General features: G+C 41.2%; 1 protein-coding gene across 2 annotated transcripts in view; it reads left to right on the top strand.

Annotated features, from left to right (window-relative positions):
• trappc9 (trafficking protein particle complex subunit 9) overlaps positions 1-17,946 on the top strand; it is a 243,905-nt gene that overhangs the window by 27,874 nt on the left and 198,085 nt on the right. For both annotated transcript variants that reach the window (XM_080017647.1, XM_080017648.1), the window contains one exon: positions 9,594-9,679. In XM_080017647.1, the coding sequence (XP_079873773.1) occupies positions 9,594-9,679 (86 nt within the window). The remainder of the gene's footprint in view (positions 1-9,593; positions 9,680-17,946) is intronic.

A 17,946-nucleotide genomic window follows, 5' to 3' on the forward strand; every position in this document is an offset into this window, starting at 1 on the left:
ATTCTGCTGAAATGCGCTTTAAAAGCCATACATGTTGTTTTGCTAGATATGCATTAGAGGTAGTCTTTCTACTCGCCGAAATAGTCGAGTGTGGTCAAGTGATGTGAAATCTTTTAAATGACTCAGGAGTCGGGAGTCAGTCCAGCAAAAGAGTGGGCCAGCGAGTTAATCTTCACCTTCAACACAAAGCCAAAATGGTAGTTGCTAGCCAAAATGTTAGTTGGTATAAAAGCATTAAACCAGCTGAATCAAACTACAGGTAACAAAGAGTCGGAAACTGGGATCAAGTTTATTACTGAGTGACTCATCAAGAACGAAAGTCAGAAAATAACGCTTGACCCTTTCATCACTACAGATTTCGAATATTTTAGCCATCGAGTTCAATGTTTGATTTCTGTAGAGGTGTTCTCTGTGCCAGTGGCATAAGTACAGACGGTGCAGCCGGTGCAGTTGCACTGGGGCCCAGTGGCCGCTAGGGGCCTATCCCATCGGCCAGCGATGGGGCGCCAGCGATCTGTACGCCAGGTTGCAGGATAATATTATCATCCTGCAACTTTCAAATTGAAGGAGCCGTTTCGATGGGTGTTGCATGTTCTATTGCTTAAGGTGCCATGGAATAGCTGGCTTGTTACTGAGAGCTGCTTTGTTTTTTCCAAAGATGGAGGACTCTATATTCATAAAGCAGTTAATCTCACTGCTGAATATGAAGGGTGAAATCTTCTTTGCAACCCTGGCTTCCTGTTGCTCATCAACTACATAGACATTTCAGTACATAAAGGGGGAGTACCAGGAGTACCCAGTTTTATAGAACAGTTAAAAATGTGTGAACTCCATCTCTAAATGGCATCGACTGGAGCAGACCTGGGCATTTTACAGCCTGCGGGCCAAATCCGGCCCTTTGGGCGTCCCTATCCAGCCCGCATGAGGTCAATCGTAAATTAGAGCATAAATGAAAAAGTGTATATGCTGTGGACGCAATACAACTGTGTTGCTTTTATTTTGAAAAGCCTGCCGTTGTTTTTTTAAATTTTGTCAGGGCGCACATGCGTGGGTGAACAGCTACAAGCGATCAAAATGTCAGCTCACGTCAAAAAAAGAAAAATTGATACCGAATGCTGCACTTTCAACAAGACATGGACTGCTAAATATTTATTTACAGAAGTCAAAGTTAAAGCTGTGTGCTTAGTTTGTGGTACACAGGTCGCTGTTTGAGGATAACAATTTGAATCGCCACTACGTGACCAAACACGAAGAGAAATGCAAGAACTTGTCTGATCAAGAGCGCACAAGGGAGTCGCATGCTTTGCTAGCTAAGCTGCAAAACCAACAAGGACCTTTTACTAAACTTTGCACATCCAGAGATGCAGCTGTCAAGACAAGTTATGTCATATCCCACAAAATCGCTAGAAAAAGTAAACTGTTTTCTGACGGAGAGTTTATTAAGGAGTGTTTGTTGGACTCTGCCTCACTAATATGCAGAGAGGAGGGTTGAGGACATCGCAGGAAATCTGGAGCTTCAGCTAAAGAGCAGAGCAGTCAACTTTGACTATTTTTCCCTGGCTTTGGATGAGAACTACGATGTACATGACACTGCCCAGCTACTCATCCTCTTACATGGGATAACTACAGACTTTAAAATCACGGAGGAGCTGGCAGCCCTGCAGTCAATGAAAGGGACAACAACTGGGATTGATTTGTTCACGGAGGTAAATGCATGTTTGGACAAGTTGGGACTGAAATGGGACAAGCTGGCAGGTGTGACAACAGATGGCTGTCCAAGTCTGACGGGGAAAAATGTTGGACTTTTAAGGAGAATGCAGGATAAACTGACAGAAATGAATCCTGAGCAGATATTGACATTTTTGCATTGTATCAGGAAGTGTTGTGTAAGTCAGTGTTAAAAATGAACCATGTTGTTGATGTTGTAACTAAAATCGTTAACTTCATCAGGGCAAGAGCATTGAATCACAGACAGTTGGGACTGAACTGAACATGGTGACATAAGCTACCACACAGCTGTCAGGTGGCTCAGCCTGGGCAAAGTGCTGAAAAGTGTCTGGGACCTGAGAGAAGAGATTCACGAGTTCTGTCTAAAGAAAGGAAATGCCATCCCACAGCTTTCAGATGCAGACTGGATGGCAGACCTTGGTTTTGCTGTAGATGTGGCTGAACTAATGAATGAACTAAATGTCAAACTGCAATGCAAGGGCCTTTTTGTGCATGAAATGTACAGCGCAGTGAAGGCTTTCATGACAAAGTTGCAGCTTCTCTCAAGCCAAATGGAGGAAAACATTCTCACCCACTTGCCAACAGTGAAGGAAGCCACAACATCAGCTGATCACCTCCACAGGTACACATCCATGTTAGAATGGTGGTTTTCAAGGCGATTTCAACACTTTAAAACAGTTGAGAGTGAAATGCACATGGTTTCTTCTCCCTTCACCTGCAGTGTGGATAATGCACCCAGTGATGTTCAGATGGAACTCATTGACCTGTAGTCTGACACATTTCTGGCAGAGCACTTTAGATCAGTCTCACTGCTTGGTTTTTACTCTTCCCTTAAAGAGGAGAACTTTCCACACATGAGGAGGCATGCTCAGAAGGTTCTAGTCCTCTTTGGATCTACCTACGTATGTGAACAGACATTCAGTGATGAAGTTCAACAGATCCAGATACAGATCCTCTGTCACTGATGATCACCTCTCAGCTGTCCTTCGCATATCCACCTCAGACATTCAGACCGATTTCAATGCACTTGTTCAATCCCAAGACGGACTTCATTTTATCTTAAGTAAAATGAACTGAAAAACATTAAAAGCACTTATTGCTTTTTGTATCAAGTTGAACAATTACTTATCTTTAACATACTGCAAAACACTTTTTCAGTATTTGTGAATATTAACATGTTAAAAATAAAATGAAACACTGATGTAATGAAGGTTTTTGTTTTTACTGTTTATTACTTCTATAGGAGTATTTTCCTATTTGACCTACACCACAATTTCATATATTTATATAAATATTTACAGAATATCCTTATTCTTCTGATTACCAGTGGCAGCTAATCAAAATATATAATTTACTGCTTTTTACAATGGAAGAAAATTTATATTGTGCAGAATTAAGTTCAAGTTATTGTTGGTTCAGCCCTACAACACAGCTCAGGTTTCTCATGTGACCCCTGTAAAAATGAATTGCCCATCCCTGGACTGGAGCCTTGTTGCTGGGTGCGTCATCTTGGTGATTTTGTTCTCAGAAGCAATGAACAATGGAAGTTGTTAAATTGGTCCTGGCCATGTCATGTGTATTGCTGCCTGCAGCTATTATTATTATTATTATTATTATAATTATAATAAACAGCTATCCGAAATACTTGTGTGTCTTCGGAAGCTTTTGGCAGTTAATAGGCGTTACAGCCACCAGGTGTCCAGTACCAGCACGTGCTACTGTGTGTTTACATTTGTAGCCGGTGAGATGCTAATGCTTAGCACCTGCTCGCACTACTCCCCCACAGCCTGTGGTTTTCTGGTCTGTGTTGGGAGTCTAAGATCATAATTGGCTTTCTGTTGACTGTCCAAGCCAGTACCGTGCCACAGTGCTCCACACGCAGCGATACTCGGGTGAAGTTGCAGGACTGTTTTCCCTTCAGCGAATGATAATCCTGAATTTTATATATACAGAAACAGCCCCCCTCCTTCTTTGTGCACCTTGGGATCGTGTGTGGGTGTTACTCCACGGGGTCCCGGCTTCTCTGTGGGATGGGGGATCTTCACTGGCTGCAGTGCATCCACAGCTTTCTTCAGGTCGGAAGTTGTCGATACGGCTGTGCGACTCGTGGGTAGCTGCGAGGCCTTTTCCGCTAGTTGAAGGCGCTACAATATAGATCTGTTCCCTTATACCAGAACTAATTGAGAGAAGTCCTTTCCATATGTACATGACACACACACACACACACACACACACACACACACACACACACACACACACACACACACACACACACACACACACACGTGGACTTATCACAGGCACACACACCAGCCGCATCGGCCTCGAACACGCCCCCAAACACCTTCCTGATTACATCCCTCTCCCTTTCTCTCGTTTACTGCCATAGCAATCACATGGAGAGGCCACGTGCCGTGATTTCTGTTCCAATTTTCATTGACTTAATTAATCATGTTTTGACAAATACATGTTGTCGTCTGATGTTTCTATGTTTATGTTTTGTCAAGTACATTGTTTGTCTCTGTGTTTATCTGTCTCACCTGTGGTGATTCTCTCCTTCCCCCTCTTGGAGAAGTAATGATGATAGATCAAAACATGGTAAGATCGTTCTCCAAAGAGGGGGATTGGTGGTGGTCTTGTATATATAAAAAAAAAAAAAGAACAGGCATGGTGACAGAGATATAAAGCAATAAATAATAATATGTTTTTACACACTCAATCCCAGAATAATCCAACACCAAATGCAGACTTTATGTTAGCAAAGCAATATAGCCTTAAATGGGACCTATTAGGCAAAGCATTATAGCCTTAAATTTTGCTCCTACATTTGGTTCTCTGATGGGCCGACTAACACACAAACTGTGAAATAAGACAACCCAGTCAGTATTTCGAGAGCTGTGTGTTTTGAGAAAATATTTCCTGACACCAGTCGTTCACATTTGCAGCCAATCCCTACATCTTGGTGGGCTTCAGTAGAATTAGAACCGCTCCCCATATGAGTAACTCAACAAACAAATCTTTTAAAAGAAAGAGGAATTAATGCCAACTCTCCATGAAGAACACTGCAGACGACTGCAAATTACAAACTGCAGGAAAGAAAGTGTGCAATATATAAGCTATAGGTGCCTAAACCGATGTACATTTCTCCAAACAAAACCAATAAAAATAGTGTTTTTGTATTTATTTATTTATTTATTTATTTGTTTATTTATTTGTTTTATTTTATTTTATTTTATTGTCCGACCTTTACATGAAACTCCCTGCATCTGAGAGTCCGTTTCCGGGTCCGCCGATTCTGTCTCCCCCACAAGCTTGGAGCACAGTAGCCAAAGTCAGAACAAACTTTCAAATTAGGCCATGTAGATCTATGAGCGAAGATTCAGCAACTGGATTGCTTATTTCTCCCCTCAAATGTGTTCAGAAACAGATTTTGGCAGAGTGAAATCAGTGAACGTTACGAAGTAAATACGGCGAAACCTGGAAGCCATGCTCAAACGCCATTGGCTCACAAAATCTGGAACTTGTGCTCAAATCCCATTGGCGCACAGGACTCAGGCGGGTGACTCCTCCCAGCAAAAATAGCCCATTTTGGAATAAGGTGGTATATAGGTATGCTAGAATGGCTAGAATGCATAATGAATGGTATCTTCAGCAGAAATCTTCAAAAACATGTTTTGGGGACCTCAGAGACCTATATTAACTTGTGTAAAAAAGGAGCATTATCACCATGGCGTGTACAGGACACATTGCTTGATATTGACATAAATATGTCTTTTAAGACACACACAGAAATAACATTTTTGAGGTGTGGTGAAAATATTATTTTAATATGTTTGCTGCGCTCGCCCGGTGCCGTCACCACATAGCGACCGCCAAGCGTAGCCGGTTGAGGGCCCTGCAACCACTCTGGTCATTGATTGTTGGTCATTGATACTGAAACGCTAACGTTAAGTAGCACAGCACAAAAAAAACACTGAATGTGATTGACGCAACATGTACTTTGTTACCAGAGCATCCTAGAGTTCTGAACTGTAGTGGTAACTTCCAACAATAAGTAATTTCCTTCCACAGAGACAACCTGAGGCAGTACTCTTTGAACTAGTGGTGGTAGACAAGCACATTCTAACTTTTTAGAAAAAATTAACAACACGCAACGAGTCTGTACTCTTCTCCTCCCATCCTCTATCTAAGAAAATAAGGTAAAACCTGGCGTGCACACATGCTCTCACATTGCCCACAATGCAATCTCTTTAAGCGACAGGCCCCATATCTAACAAGCTGAGTTCCTTGATACCATGAAATGTTCACACAGTAAGGTGGGCTGTACCAGGCTGAGGCTGAAAACCATTGAGCCCCTCAGCCTTTATAGAAAACCTGTCTGACATGCGCAGAGGGGCTCCACTGATACGCCGTGTTACCAAGCGGTTGAAGGGCCCTGAACTGAGCCTAGCGCACGGTTGCAACATGGTGATTCCACAGACCGAGCGCAGCAAACGTAATAAATGGATATTTTCATGGCATCTAAAAAATGTTATTCCTGTTTGTGTCTTAAAAGACACATTTTTTGACAATATCAAGCAATGAACATCTCAATGTATGTTTGATTCAGTTAATATAGTTGAAACAAGGACTGCATAACAGTTTGATCTGGTGGGGCCCGGCCCCCCCGGCTTCTAATGCAGAGATGCCAATAATGATAATAATACAATAAAATGCCTATAATTAGAAATAATAATAGAAGGGCTACTAAATCAGGTGATCAGCCATTATTCACCGTCAATATACAGCTTTTTGATCACTACCAGTAAACAGATCCTGGCGATCTCTATAGATGCGCTGTCTCCCAAAGCTGCATATCAATATCGATAAGTCCATAAAGATAAATAATGCGTTGTCAAACGTGCCGGTAGATTATTATTATCACTGCTTTATAGCCAGCTTGTGTAAAGTTAACCAACTGCACATACAACAGTGTTAATTTAAGCCTCCTAGACTTAAACACATAGAAAAACGCACATACGCAAAAAAGATAAATAATAAGTGTTGGATTATTATTGCTAATAAATATTTTTACATTTTTAAATACAAATATTTGTACATTGTGTAATTTTGAAAATGTACTCTTTTTTTTTTTTTTTTTTTTTTTTACTCATTGTTGCATATTGTTCTAATATGCTGCCTACATGTACGTATGGTCCAAGGCAGATTTAATTTTTTCTTCAAAAATAAGAACAAATTGAATTACGAACATATTGTTGAAATCCAAATTTTTTGCTTAAACAGTGCCTACGCAGGATTTAAGCACAAATCTGTATAGCGCACCGTTCACGAATGAGGCTCAATACCTTTACTTAGGTTGTGATAATGAGCTAGACCAGTAGAGCATTGCATGAAACCATTGCTCTATGTGCTCTTGCATAGGTTGTGTTCTGAGTTTGCATATAGCAGAGTGGTTGATTTTCCAGTGCAAAGAGGAGAAGCTCCATAAATTGTAAATTGAGAACATACAAGAAGTGGAAATGAACCGTGTTGAAATGTATTCCTGTTCTGCTCAGGCCTATTAAGCAGGGTCACCAGTGCAATACTTTTATGCATTGCTGCATGAAATGGACTGCTACATCCAGTTTTATTTTTAAATATATTCCAAGAGGCTTTCTGTAGAGTGCGATTGTATACCTGTGTGTCTTTCTTTCCGTTTGATTGTGTGTGACTAAAACTTCCATTAACCAGGTTGTTAATTGCTGTTGGTGGAGTTGTTCCTTTTTTTCTAAAGCGATGAAATGGAGCTGTCGACACACTGGAAAAAGGGCCAACCTTTTCGATTCTAAAATGAATTGGCTGAGGTTAATGTAATAGTTTGGCCACACACTGAGACAGAGAGAAAAAAATGCAAACTATTCTTTAAACTTTGATTAGGCAATTAATAATTTGTATAACCATTATATTAATTTGTTTGTGTTTCTGCATTGTTTCTTTCATGTTTTCTTCAATGGGGAAAAAAATAAGTAAAAATCAAAAAAAGTAATCTCTCCTGCTTTGCAAACAACTTGCGATATTGAATGAGTTGAGGTTTTGTTTGGGTGCATTTGCTCCTGCTGGGGTGGGCTGGACAGGATGTTTGCTTGATTTCACATGCACGCTTAATCCTCTGGTGGCCAAGCATAGTGAGCATGCATTATTCAGCACGGGAGATTTCTGTTGCTGGTAGTGTTTAGAGCATACATATATTTTTTCCCCTTCATAGTCCCGGGAGAATCAACAATCACCTACTGTGGCAACTGTGCATGGGGAAAGGGGGTGGCAAGGGTGACACTGATGAGATGGCAGCAGCTCAGTTTTCTGAGTTTCTGAGGCATATTTGATGATTAACTGGCTGTCAACAAAAGCATGCCTCCAAGGTAGACCTGAAGATGTGTAGGGCTTTGCAGATGTCCATATTATATACAAGATACTCTTCTTTTCAAATAAGGTTCCGCATTTCCATTTTTTTTTTTTTTTTGAAAGGCCATTGTCCTCGGAACAAAGTTACTTTATACACAATGGAGATTGGTAGCACTGCAGTGGCAATCACCTGGCTTTACACTCTTTAGAGAACCTTGTCATGTTTATTTGACATAAGTGGTCTACAGCCTTGACATTCAGTGGGAGGAAGAGTGAGATCCTGCTTTGATAAATATACATCTAATGTTATCCTCAACCTACTCTGATGAAGCTACTGTTATTCCTCTGTTATTCTTTTCAGCGCTGCAGACTTAAATTTCTTGAATTTCACTGAACCAGTTCTCTGAACCAAAGGTGAACCTTGAAAATGTCTACATTACTGTACATGAAAAGCAACTCCAACGTCAGTTCAGATGAATTGCTTTTTTATGTTAGGTGCCTCGGAGAAATCCACAATCCAATCCACAGAGTTTGTTAAAATAAAGTAGATGTACTGTAGGTATTTACAGAGGCATAGTGCAAATTAAAAAGTGATATCTTAGCCGATCTTAGCTGGCAGAAATGGTTTTGTTTCACATGAAGAGCCAGCCTTCAAAATGAATCTGTTGACTTGACATTACCAGTAAATGGAACTGATATATACAGCCAACAAAATATCCGCACCCCTGTGTTTCTTTCCTCAAAATTCAGTATTTCCCTTTAAACAACTTGAAATTAAAGTAAGTATTTGCAAATCTAAATCATAAAATGAGCAATTTAGAAATTACAAAATTACAAAAATAAATTATTGCATTGACAAAATTATTGGCACCCTAGATTTAATATTTGGTTACATACTTTTGGAGAAGGAGTACCTGTTTCCATTCAAACTAGTTGAACGAGTGATTATTAGATTGCAGGTACTCAATTACCAATTAAAGGAGAATCTCCTGCTTTGAAACCAAATTATTTCTTCCAATTATTAAAATGTGCCAATTATATTGTCCAATGCATTTCAGGAATTCTGTCTGGAATAATCTAAAAACCACTTATCAAGTCAAGTTTTATAAAGCCCTTAATTACAGTACAGTCTCAAAGGGCCCACATTTGCAGGCCCACATTTCACACAGAAATCAATAACGTCCCCCAGTCTTAACCCCAACCCAGGCAAGGAAAACCTCCCAATAAACCCCTTGTGGGGAAAAAAGGAAGAAACCTTGAGAAGGGGCCTCAGAAGGAGGAATCTAAAAACTGCAAACCAAAACGTACTGTGTGGATACCAATTTTCAGGACGAAATTGTTGGTTGGCAAAAAAAAATGCAAAGGTGGCAATATGTACTATGTGCCATTATGAACATTAACGGCAGGGCTAATGTGTTTGTTGTATCCTCCTCCCCTCAATTACTATCGCATTGACACACTTATTTCTGTCTGTCTCTTCCTAGATTTCCAGTGGGTGCAGGGTGATGTTTGTGAGGTTCAGCTCATGGTCTACAACCCCATGCCGTTCGAGTTACGTGTGGAGAACATGGTTAGTAAAGATACAACCAGTGAAATATGTTTTTTTTCTTTTTTTTTTTTTAACAATTGATTTATTCGTTTTCACTTTTACGAGTAGAAGATGGATACATTATAAAATCCACAGGAGAAGAAACAAAGAAAGAAAAAAAAGTCGAACTAATCAATAAAAACAAATGAACCAAAAACACAGAAACACAAGTTTCATATACATCCTAGGTACCAGTTATAATGTGCAATTGTTCGTTCGTTCGTTTGTTTGTTCGTTCGTTCGTTCGTGTAGGGCTACACAGGCAATTGGGACATTAGCCAAGAATTGTCATCCAGTTCAATGAGGCCGCTGACTCCATGTGGTGATTTGAGGATTGGGCATTCATCAATGATGTGTTCAACAGTCTGTGGTTTTCCGCATTCACAGAGATTTGTGGCAGACACTCCAATCATATGCAGATAGGTTTGGGTCTTTGCTACTCCAGAGGTAAGTCTGTTGAGGTTGACCCAGGCATTCCGTGGTAGTTCACACCCAGGTGCATTGGTTGAAGGGGAGTTGATGAACTTCCTCAACGTGGAGGTTGACTCGGAGCATTGCTTGTTCCAGCAGTCAAGGATCCATCCAGGGTGTGGAGGGCTCGTGGTAAGGAGTCTCCTAGCTTCGGTGGAGAAGTGTCTGCGTTTCAGTCTCTGGTGGCCATATTCAGCAGGCGGGGGGATCAGGCTTGTTGGCTCATCTGCACTCTTGCAGGCCAGCTTCAGGGTCAGGAAATTATAACTGAGCTCTGGAGGTGGAATGCCAGACAGTATGGGGAGAAACTATGTGCAATAAGGACAATCAAGAAAATCCCTGCAGCATGATGGCAGAGACACTAGGCTCTACATAGTTCAGGTAAGGTTCCCTAATTCTGTAGAATTGGTCTGTTTTTGAGGGAGTGTGAGGTACTCTAATGGCACTAAATCAAACTCCACTCTTTCCCAGCCTTTAATAGTTGGTACTTTTCCTTAATCCATAAGTATTAAGGAAGGCATAAGTCAGAAAACAGTACATTCTCCTATTGTTTTTTGATGTTACATATCTGTTTGGGTGGCCCAGGATGAGAAACACGAGGTCCACAGTGAATTACTGTTGCAGGTTACAAAACCTGTTGATTACACAGCTAAAAGTTTCTGGCCACTTTAGGAAACTTGCAATGCTGTTGACTCAGCACACTCAGTATTACAAACCTTACCATTGCGCTTACACAACATCTGCAATAGGATACGTGATAATGCTTTGCAGCTATCTTTGATAGCCTAATCAAGGGCCCCTAAAAGGCCCTTTTCCTGACATTTTAAAACTGTAATGGGTACATGCACTGGGGGACAGCAAGCTTCTCTCTCTCTCTCTCTCTCTCTCTCTCTCTCTCTCTCTCTCTCTCTCTCTCTCTCTCTCTCTCTCTCTCTCTCTCTATTCTCTCTCTCTCTCACACTTTTTCTGTCTTTCTCTGTGTGACACCGAGATAACAGTACTGCAGACAGGCACTGCAGCAGCAGTCCTTTGCCATACAGCGCTGTCTATAAATTTTTCCATAAAGGTAGTAGGAGCCACTTGAAGATGGCTGTCCCAGCCAAAGGTCTTTCAGCTGACAGCCAATTGGCAACCAGCTTCAAGTCAGTTTCCAGCCAGTTCCCAGCCAATTACCAGGCGGTGCCCAACCGACTGAGATACCCCCCCCCCCCCCCCAGGAATCCAGGAAATCACATTCTAGGTTTTTTAATGAATTAATTGGTAAATTCCTCGGTAAAATAAGTATTTGGTCACCTACAAACAAGCAAGATTTCTGGTTTTCACAGACCTGTAACTTTTTCTTTAAGAGGCTCCTCTGTCCTCCACTCGTTACCTGTTTTAATGGCACCTGTTTGAACTTGTTATCAGTATAAAAGACACCTGTCCACAACCTCAAACAGTCACACTCCAAACTGCACTATGGCCAAGACCAAAGAGCTGTCAAAGGACACCAGAAACAAAATGGTAGACCTGCACCAGGCCGGGAAGACTGAATCTGCAATAGGTAAGCAGCTTGTTGTGAAGAAATCAACTGTGGGAGCAATTATTAGAAAATGGAAGACATACAAGACCACTGATAATCTCCCTCAATCTGGGGCTCCACGCAAGATCTCACCCCGTGGGGTCAAAATGATCACAAGAACGGTGAGCAAACATCCCAGAACCACACGGGGGGACCTAGTGAATGACCTGCAGAGAGCTGGGACCAAAGTAACAAAGGCTACCATCAGTAACACACTACGCCGCCAGGGACTCAAATCCTGCAGTGCCAGACGTGTCCCCCTGCTTAAGCCAGTACATGTCCAGGCCCGTCTGAAGTTCGCTAGAGAGCATTTGTATGATCCAGAAGAGGACTGGGAGAATGTCATATGGTCAGATGAAACCAAAATAGAACTTTTTGGTGTAAACTCAACTTGTCGTGTTTGGAGGAGAAAGAAAGCTGAGTTGCATCCAAAGAACACCATACCTACTGTGAAGCATGGGGGTGGAAACATCATGCTTTGGGGCTGTTTTTCTGCAAAGGGACCAGGACGACTGATCCGTGTAAAGGAAAGAATGAATGGGGCCATGTATCGTGAGATTTTGAGTGAAAACCTCCTTCCATCAGCGAGGGCATTGAAGATGAAACGTGGCTGGGTCTTTCAGCATGACAATGATCCCAAACACACCGCCCGGGCAACAAAGGAGTAGCTTCGTAAGAAGCATTTCAAGGTCCTGGAGTGGCCTAGTCAGTCTCCAGATCTCAACCCCATAGAAAATCTTTGGAGGGAGTTGAAAGTCCGTGTTGCCCAGCGACAGCCCCAAAACATCACTGCTCTAGAGGAGATCTGCATGGAGGAATGGGCCAAAATACCAGCAACAGTGTCTGAAAACCTTGTGAAGACTTACAGAAAACGTTTGACCTCTGTCATTGCAAACAAAGGGTATAAAACAAAGTAGTGAGATGAACTTTTGTTATTGACAAAATACTTATTTTCCACCATAATTTGCAAATAAATTCTTTAAAAAAGAATCTTTTCCTCATTTTGTCTCTCATAGTTGAGGTATACCTATGATGAAAATAACAGGCCTCTCTCATCTTTTTAAGTGGGAGAACTTGCACAATTGGTGGCTGACTAAATACTTTTTTGCCCCACTGTAATTATAGTTTCAAATTTATTGTCAAATATTTGATAAAAATGCAAGCATCGTTACCGGTCATGAGATTCTTAGTCTCAGAGCCAACTCGACTTTACATAAAAAGTAAAATAAGGGCATAGTAGTGATTAAAATAAAACATTATTTGAAAACAGAATTTAAAGAGTATTTAAACAGTTTTAAAAACAGTATTTAAAAAAAATCTTAAATGCAAAGGAGTAGTGTAGTATAAATTATATAAAAGTTTTTCCCTAAAAGACAAAATAATAACATAACATTACAGAGAGTAATGACAGTGAGTCAACTTGACTCACTGTCATTTGACTCACTGTCACTTGACTGTCACTGACATTTTAAATAGTCACGGGCCATAACAATACAGTTTCATACTGAATGGCAAGATAGACAGTGTTGTAAGACAAACACTACAATGTACTACTAAGAGGTAAGACAAAACAGGTATGCAATGCAATACTTGATACATTAAAGTGACAAGTGGTAGATGATGTTAACAGCAGTTTTCCTTATTTTTGAAGTGGTTAAGTGTTTGGATTAAAAGGTTCTAGTCTTTGGCCTTTTGATTTGAAAATGAGGGTCTTTGAACTATCAGATATTATTGTACTTATAATAATTGTGAAATATCACAACTAATTTCTGCATTTCAGCCCCTGGGGGAAACAGTCCCCATCAGCCCCCCCCCCCCATTTAATAGATGGATTTTCCAAGTAAAAAAAAAAAAAGAACATCAATCAAATATTAAAGAATCAATAAATAAAAGTCAATACAATAAAATCAACACCAGGGTTATAAAAATAATTTGTAGAAATGTTACAGAGACTAAACAGTGTATGGATCCTTTAGAACACTCAAGATTGTTTTACTGTTGACACAGTTTAAACTCCATGCTTTACTTCACGGATTAGTTGCCAACTATTAAATAAATCTCCAACTAATAATTAAGAATTATTAAGAATTATTAAGGAGTCCTGTATGATGGTAAACTGAATATTTGATTCCCCCTCTACAGAGAGGGAGAATATAGAGAGGGGGGCCATTGGTCGGGGGGGATTTTCACCCCAGTAAAAAAGTATTGATTGCTCCATTGGAATGTGGAGATTTTCGTCGATGGGTCTGCGTTTGCATATGTATAGGTTAGGTGTGGGGGTTTCCAGACTGGCCATTAAATGCAAAGAAAGAGATAGCCCAAGGCTTTATCTGTGTCCTGCTTCGGTAGTCACTCAAAAAAGGTGTACTGCGGCCATTAGAGATGGCTAGATATACTGTATACAGTATATATCATACAACGGGGTTCCAAAACAAGTTCTGCATTGAATTTATTATGTAACTTTCTCTGATTTCATCTTACCAGTCTAGTAAAATTTTATTTCTGAAGAAATTTTAGAGGTGCACTAAGCCCAGACCTGTCAAAATTTACACAAGTTTACACATTGTGTTTTCATTCGTTTCATTAAATTAAAAACATCAACAATAAAAAAAAACCACTCATTCATTCATTCTTCAAAACCATTTGTTCTTTTAAATCAGAGATGTACAGTATATGTTGATTCTATTCGATGTACAGAAAATATGTTCCATTCGAAAACATGTATATTTTCACAGCAGAGCCGTGAGAGGCCCACAGTCAGCCGCTGCAAGCGCTTGTGAAGAGGTCCAGATGGGTGATTTAGCACCACGTCATCTTATTGTATAGAGTTGCACAAGGAGTGGCATGCGGCATCAGGCACAGATTAAGGCTAAGCACTCTTGCCACTCCTGCTACCAGCGACAGCTGGCACCCTTAGTTTGGGGAGGGGGACCTGGTGAGTCTTGGCCAGTGGTCACGCTCACATTCACGCTGCCAAGAGGTTGTCTTGACCACGTTGGGCAGAATACACACACACACACACACACACACACACACACACACACTACATATGAGGCCACGTATATACTGTATAAGAGGAGCCGCAAACTTTGATGCACACAAATATGAGGGATAGGAACACAAGGAACAAGGGCACCTTGCCCCTTCACTGCTATGACCCCTGCTGTTTGTCCTAGCTACCAGACCACTTTGGCAGTCAACACCCAGCGCTGCTTTTGCGCTGTATGGATTTTCTATCTAAGAGATGCACTGACTCTACCATTCATTATTGTACGGCTGTAGGTGCTGGAACAGCTTAGCCAGCGTCTCCCAACAAACTAGCAACTCTCACCTCACCAGGACTACTTTTATTCTCTCGCAATGCCACATCATTGACGTTGATAATATTTTCTTTTACCCTCTCAGTCACCTTTCTGAGGGATGTGAAGTGATCCAAATCTTTTATTTATCTTTCCACAACATCGGAAAAAAAATAAACCGCTGGAGCGCATGGACTATTTGCATATTGGCCTGCGAGCCCATGATTTAACATTTAGGCCCATGAGCCAATTTGTTTAAAAAAGACTGAGAATAAATACACGCCACCCTGATGTCAGCTCCCCCCCAGACATGTGGCCACTCCACCACCATTGGAGAAGTCACATAGCGGGAGCAAGGCCGACAGCCGCCTCCTGCACGGCAACTCACACCCAGGATGGCGAGCAGTCTCCAAGGGGCCCTGGTAAGCACACGGTGGCACTTTCCAAAGCCCCACCGTGTCACAGCAGGCCAGAAACCACCCGGCATCTGGGGCAAGCCGCCAGGACCCGAACCCAGCCGGCTAACCACACCCCCTACCAACCCACCAGCATTCTACCACCCCAGAAACCCCAGTGCTCAATGATAGCTGTTGGTAAATGCAGTTAAAATTGTGGGGTGGGGGGGTCCAAGTCCTCCAGGCTTGTCACTCAGAGAGAGAGAGAGAGAGAGAGAGAGAGAGAGAGAGAGAGAGAGAGAGAGAGAGAGGGAGAGAGGGAGAGAGGGAGAGAGGGAGAGAGAGAGAGAGAGAGAGAGATTTGATTTTTAAAGCATCTTTATTTTAACATTTTCTCTAGTTCACAGTTGCAGACAATACAACGAACACACTTTGTTCCCTAACAGAGCCCTACACGTTAAAAACAGACTGGAAGCACAGGTCGTCCTCCACCAGGGAACAGATGGCGTCATTAAAACACCACAGCTTGATGAAGACGTCCAGACTCTTCATCAGTCTGTGAAAGTTAAAATCAATCAAGACTCTTGCCCTGACCAAAGCTACAAACACTCTTCCTAAAACACTCTCCTTTCCCCTCAGTTTGTTTCTTCTCGTGAGGTAGACGGCCATCTTCGCTTCCCCTACTAGAAAATTAAGCAGTCGCAATTTCTCTGCGTTGGCCCTGTCGTATCTAACCCCAAAAATAAAAGCATTTTTGGACCACTCCTCCCTAAAGAGCTTAAAACATTCCTTTAAAAGACTAAAAAGCTCTAAAAGTCTGTCGCACTCTGCAAAACAGTGAAAGATGGATTTGGCATTTTACAGAATGGACATTCATTTACGACCGTGGGATTTAAAACAGAAACAAAGCTGTTGACAGCTATGGCTCCATGTAGGACTCTCCATTGGAGGTCCCCCGTCCTTTTCTTGGAGGGAGCTTTGTAAAAGCTCCTCCAACATGGCTCCTCCTGTCCCTCCATCTGGAGCCGTCCCCTCCAGACAGTGTCCTGCCGCCAGTCCCTTCCTATTTAGAGAGAGAGAGAGAGAGAGGGAGAGAGGGAGAGAGAGAGAGAGAGAGAGAGAGAGATCTTTTTAAAACATCTTTATTCCAATATTTCCTCCAGATCACAGTTGCAGACATTAAAACAGCACTTTGTTCAATTAAAAAGCCCTACACGTTAAAAACAGACTGGAAGCACAGGTCGTCCTCCACCAGCGAACAGATGACACCATTAAAACACCACAGCTTGATGAAGACATCTAGACTCTTCATCAGTCTGTGAAAGTTAAAATCGATGAAGACTCTGACCAACGCCACAAACACCTTCCCGAAAACACTTCCCTTTCCCCTCAGTTTGTTTCTTCTTGTGATGTAGATCGCCATCTTTGCTTCCCCTACTAAAAAGTTCAACAGTCGCCATTTCTCTAAAAGCATTTTTTTCTCTAAGTAGAAGCATTTTTGTACCACTCCTCCTTAAAGAGCTTAAAGCTTTCCTTTAAAAGACTAAAAAGCTCTAAAAGTCTGTCGCACTCTGAAAAACAGTGAAAAATTGACTCTGGCAGTTTACAGAATGGACATTCATTTGTGACCGTGGGATTAAAAACAGAAACAAAACTATTCACATCTATGGCTCCATGTAGGACTCTTCATTGGAGGTCCCCCATCCTTTTTTTGGAGGGAGCTTTGTGAGAGAGAGACGCAGCGCTACAATGAAATACGATTTTACCCATTTTAAATATTAAAAAAAAAAATATATCAATATGTGGCGGTTAATGTTGATATTGTGTTGGGCTGCCATAAATGAATGTATGGGAAACACTGAAATATGAATCCTCGTTGATAGGACATTACTCATTTTATTCCAGCTACATTCTCAAAGGGGATATTCTGTGAGGGCCAGTGGCAATTTTGAGCCTTACCTTAAATTACCTTTACTGTAACCCTTCCCTGGTGGGAGATTACACGCTGCGAAAGATTTCATCTCGGGGGCATCGTGTGTGGATTAGGATGTCAGGTTACATGGAGCAGTTGGGGAGCTATTTCATACCATAGGCTCAGACAGCTACTTATCACTCAGAAATGTACCCTACTAAAAAAATAAGAAAAAAGTATCTGAAGTCAGAAAAAGGTAATTTTTACATATTTATATTTAACATATCTGAACAGTCAAATTTATTTTCCTCAGCAAGTTATTATTGCACTGCCTCTGATTCTCATCTTGTTTATATGGTAAATGGCACGATTTGGTATTTTTTGAGCACTTTGCTGTATTGTCCAAGTATGCACACACAAATTGTTGTTGCGTGGAAATTCAGGGAAAGATTAACTTCTGGTAGTCTATTTATTACATAATACAAAAATCAAAATTCCACTCATCAATCCCAATTTGACTGCATTCACACTGTTAATATAGTTAATGCTGCCAATCAGGTTGAAATTAAATATGTTAAAAACTCTAATCAACTGTTTTCCCTACAGTTTCT

This window comes from Zeus faber (assembly GCF_960531495.2).
Source record: "Zeus faber genome assembly, chromosome: 1".
Lineage (NCBI taxonomy): Eukaryota > Metazoa > Chordata > Actinopteri > Zeiformes > Zeidae > Zeus > Zeus faber.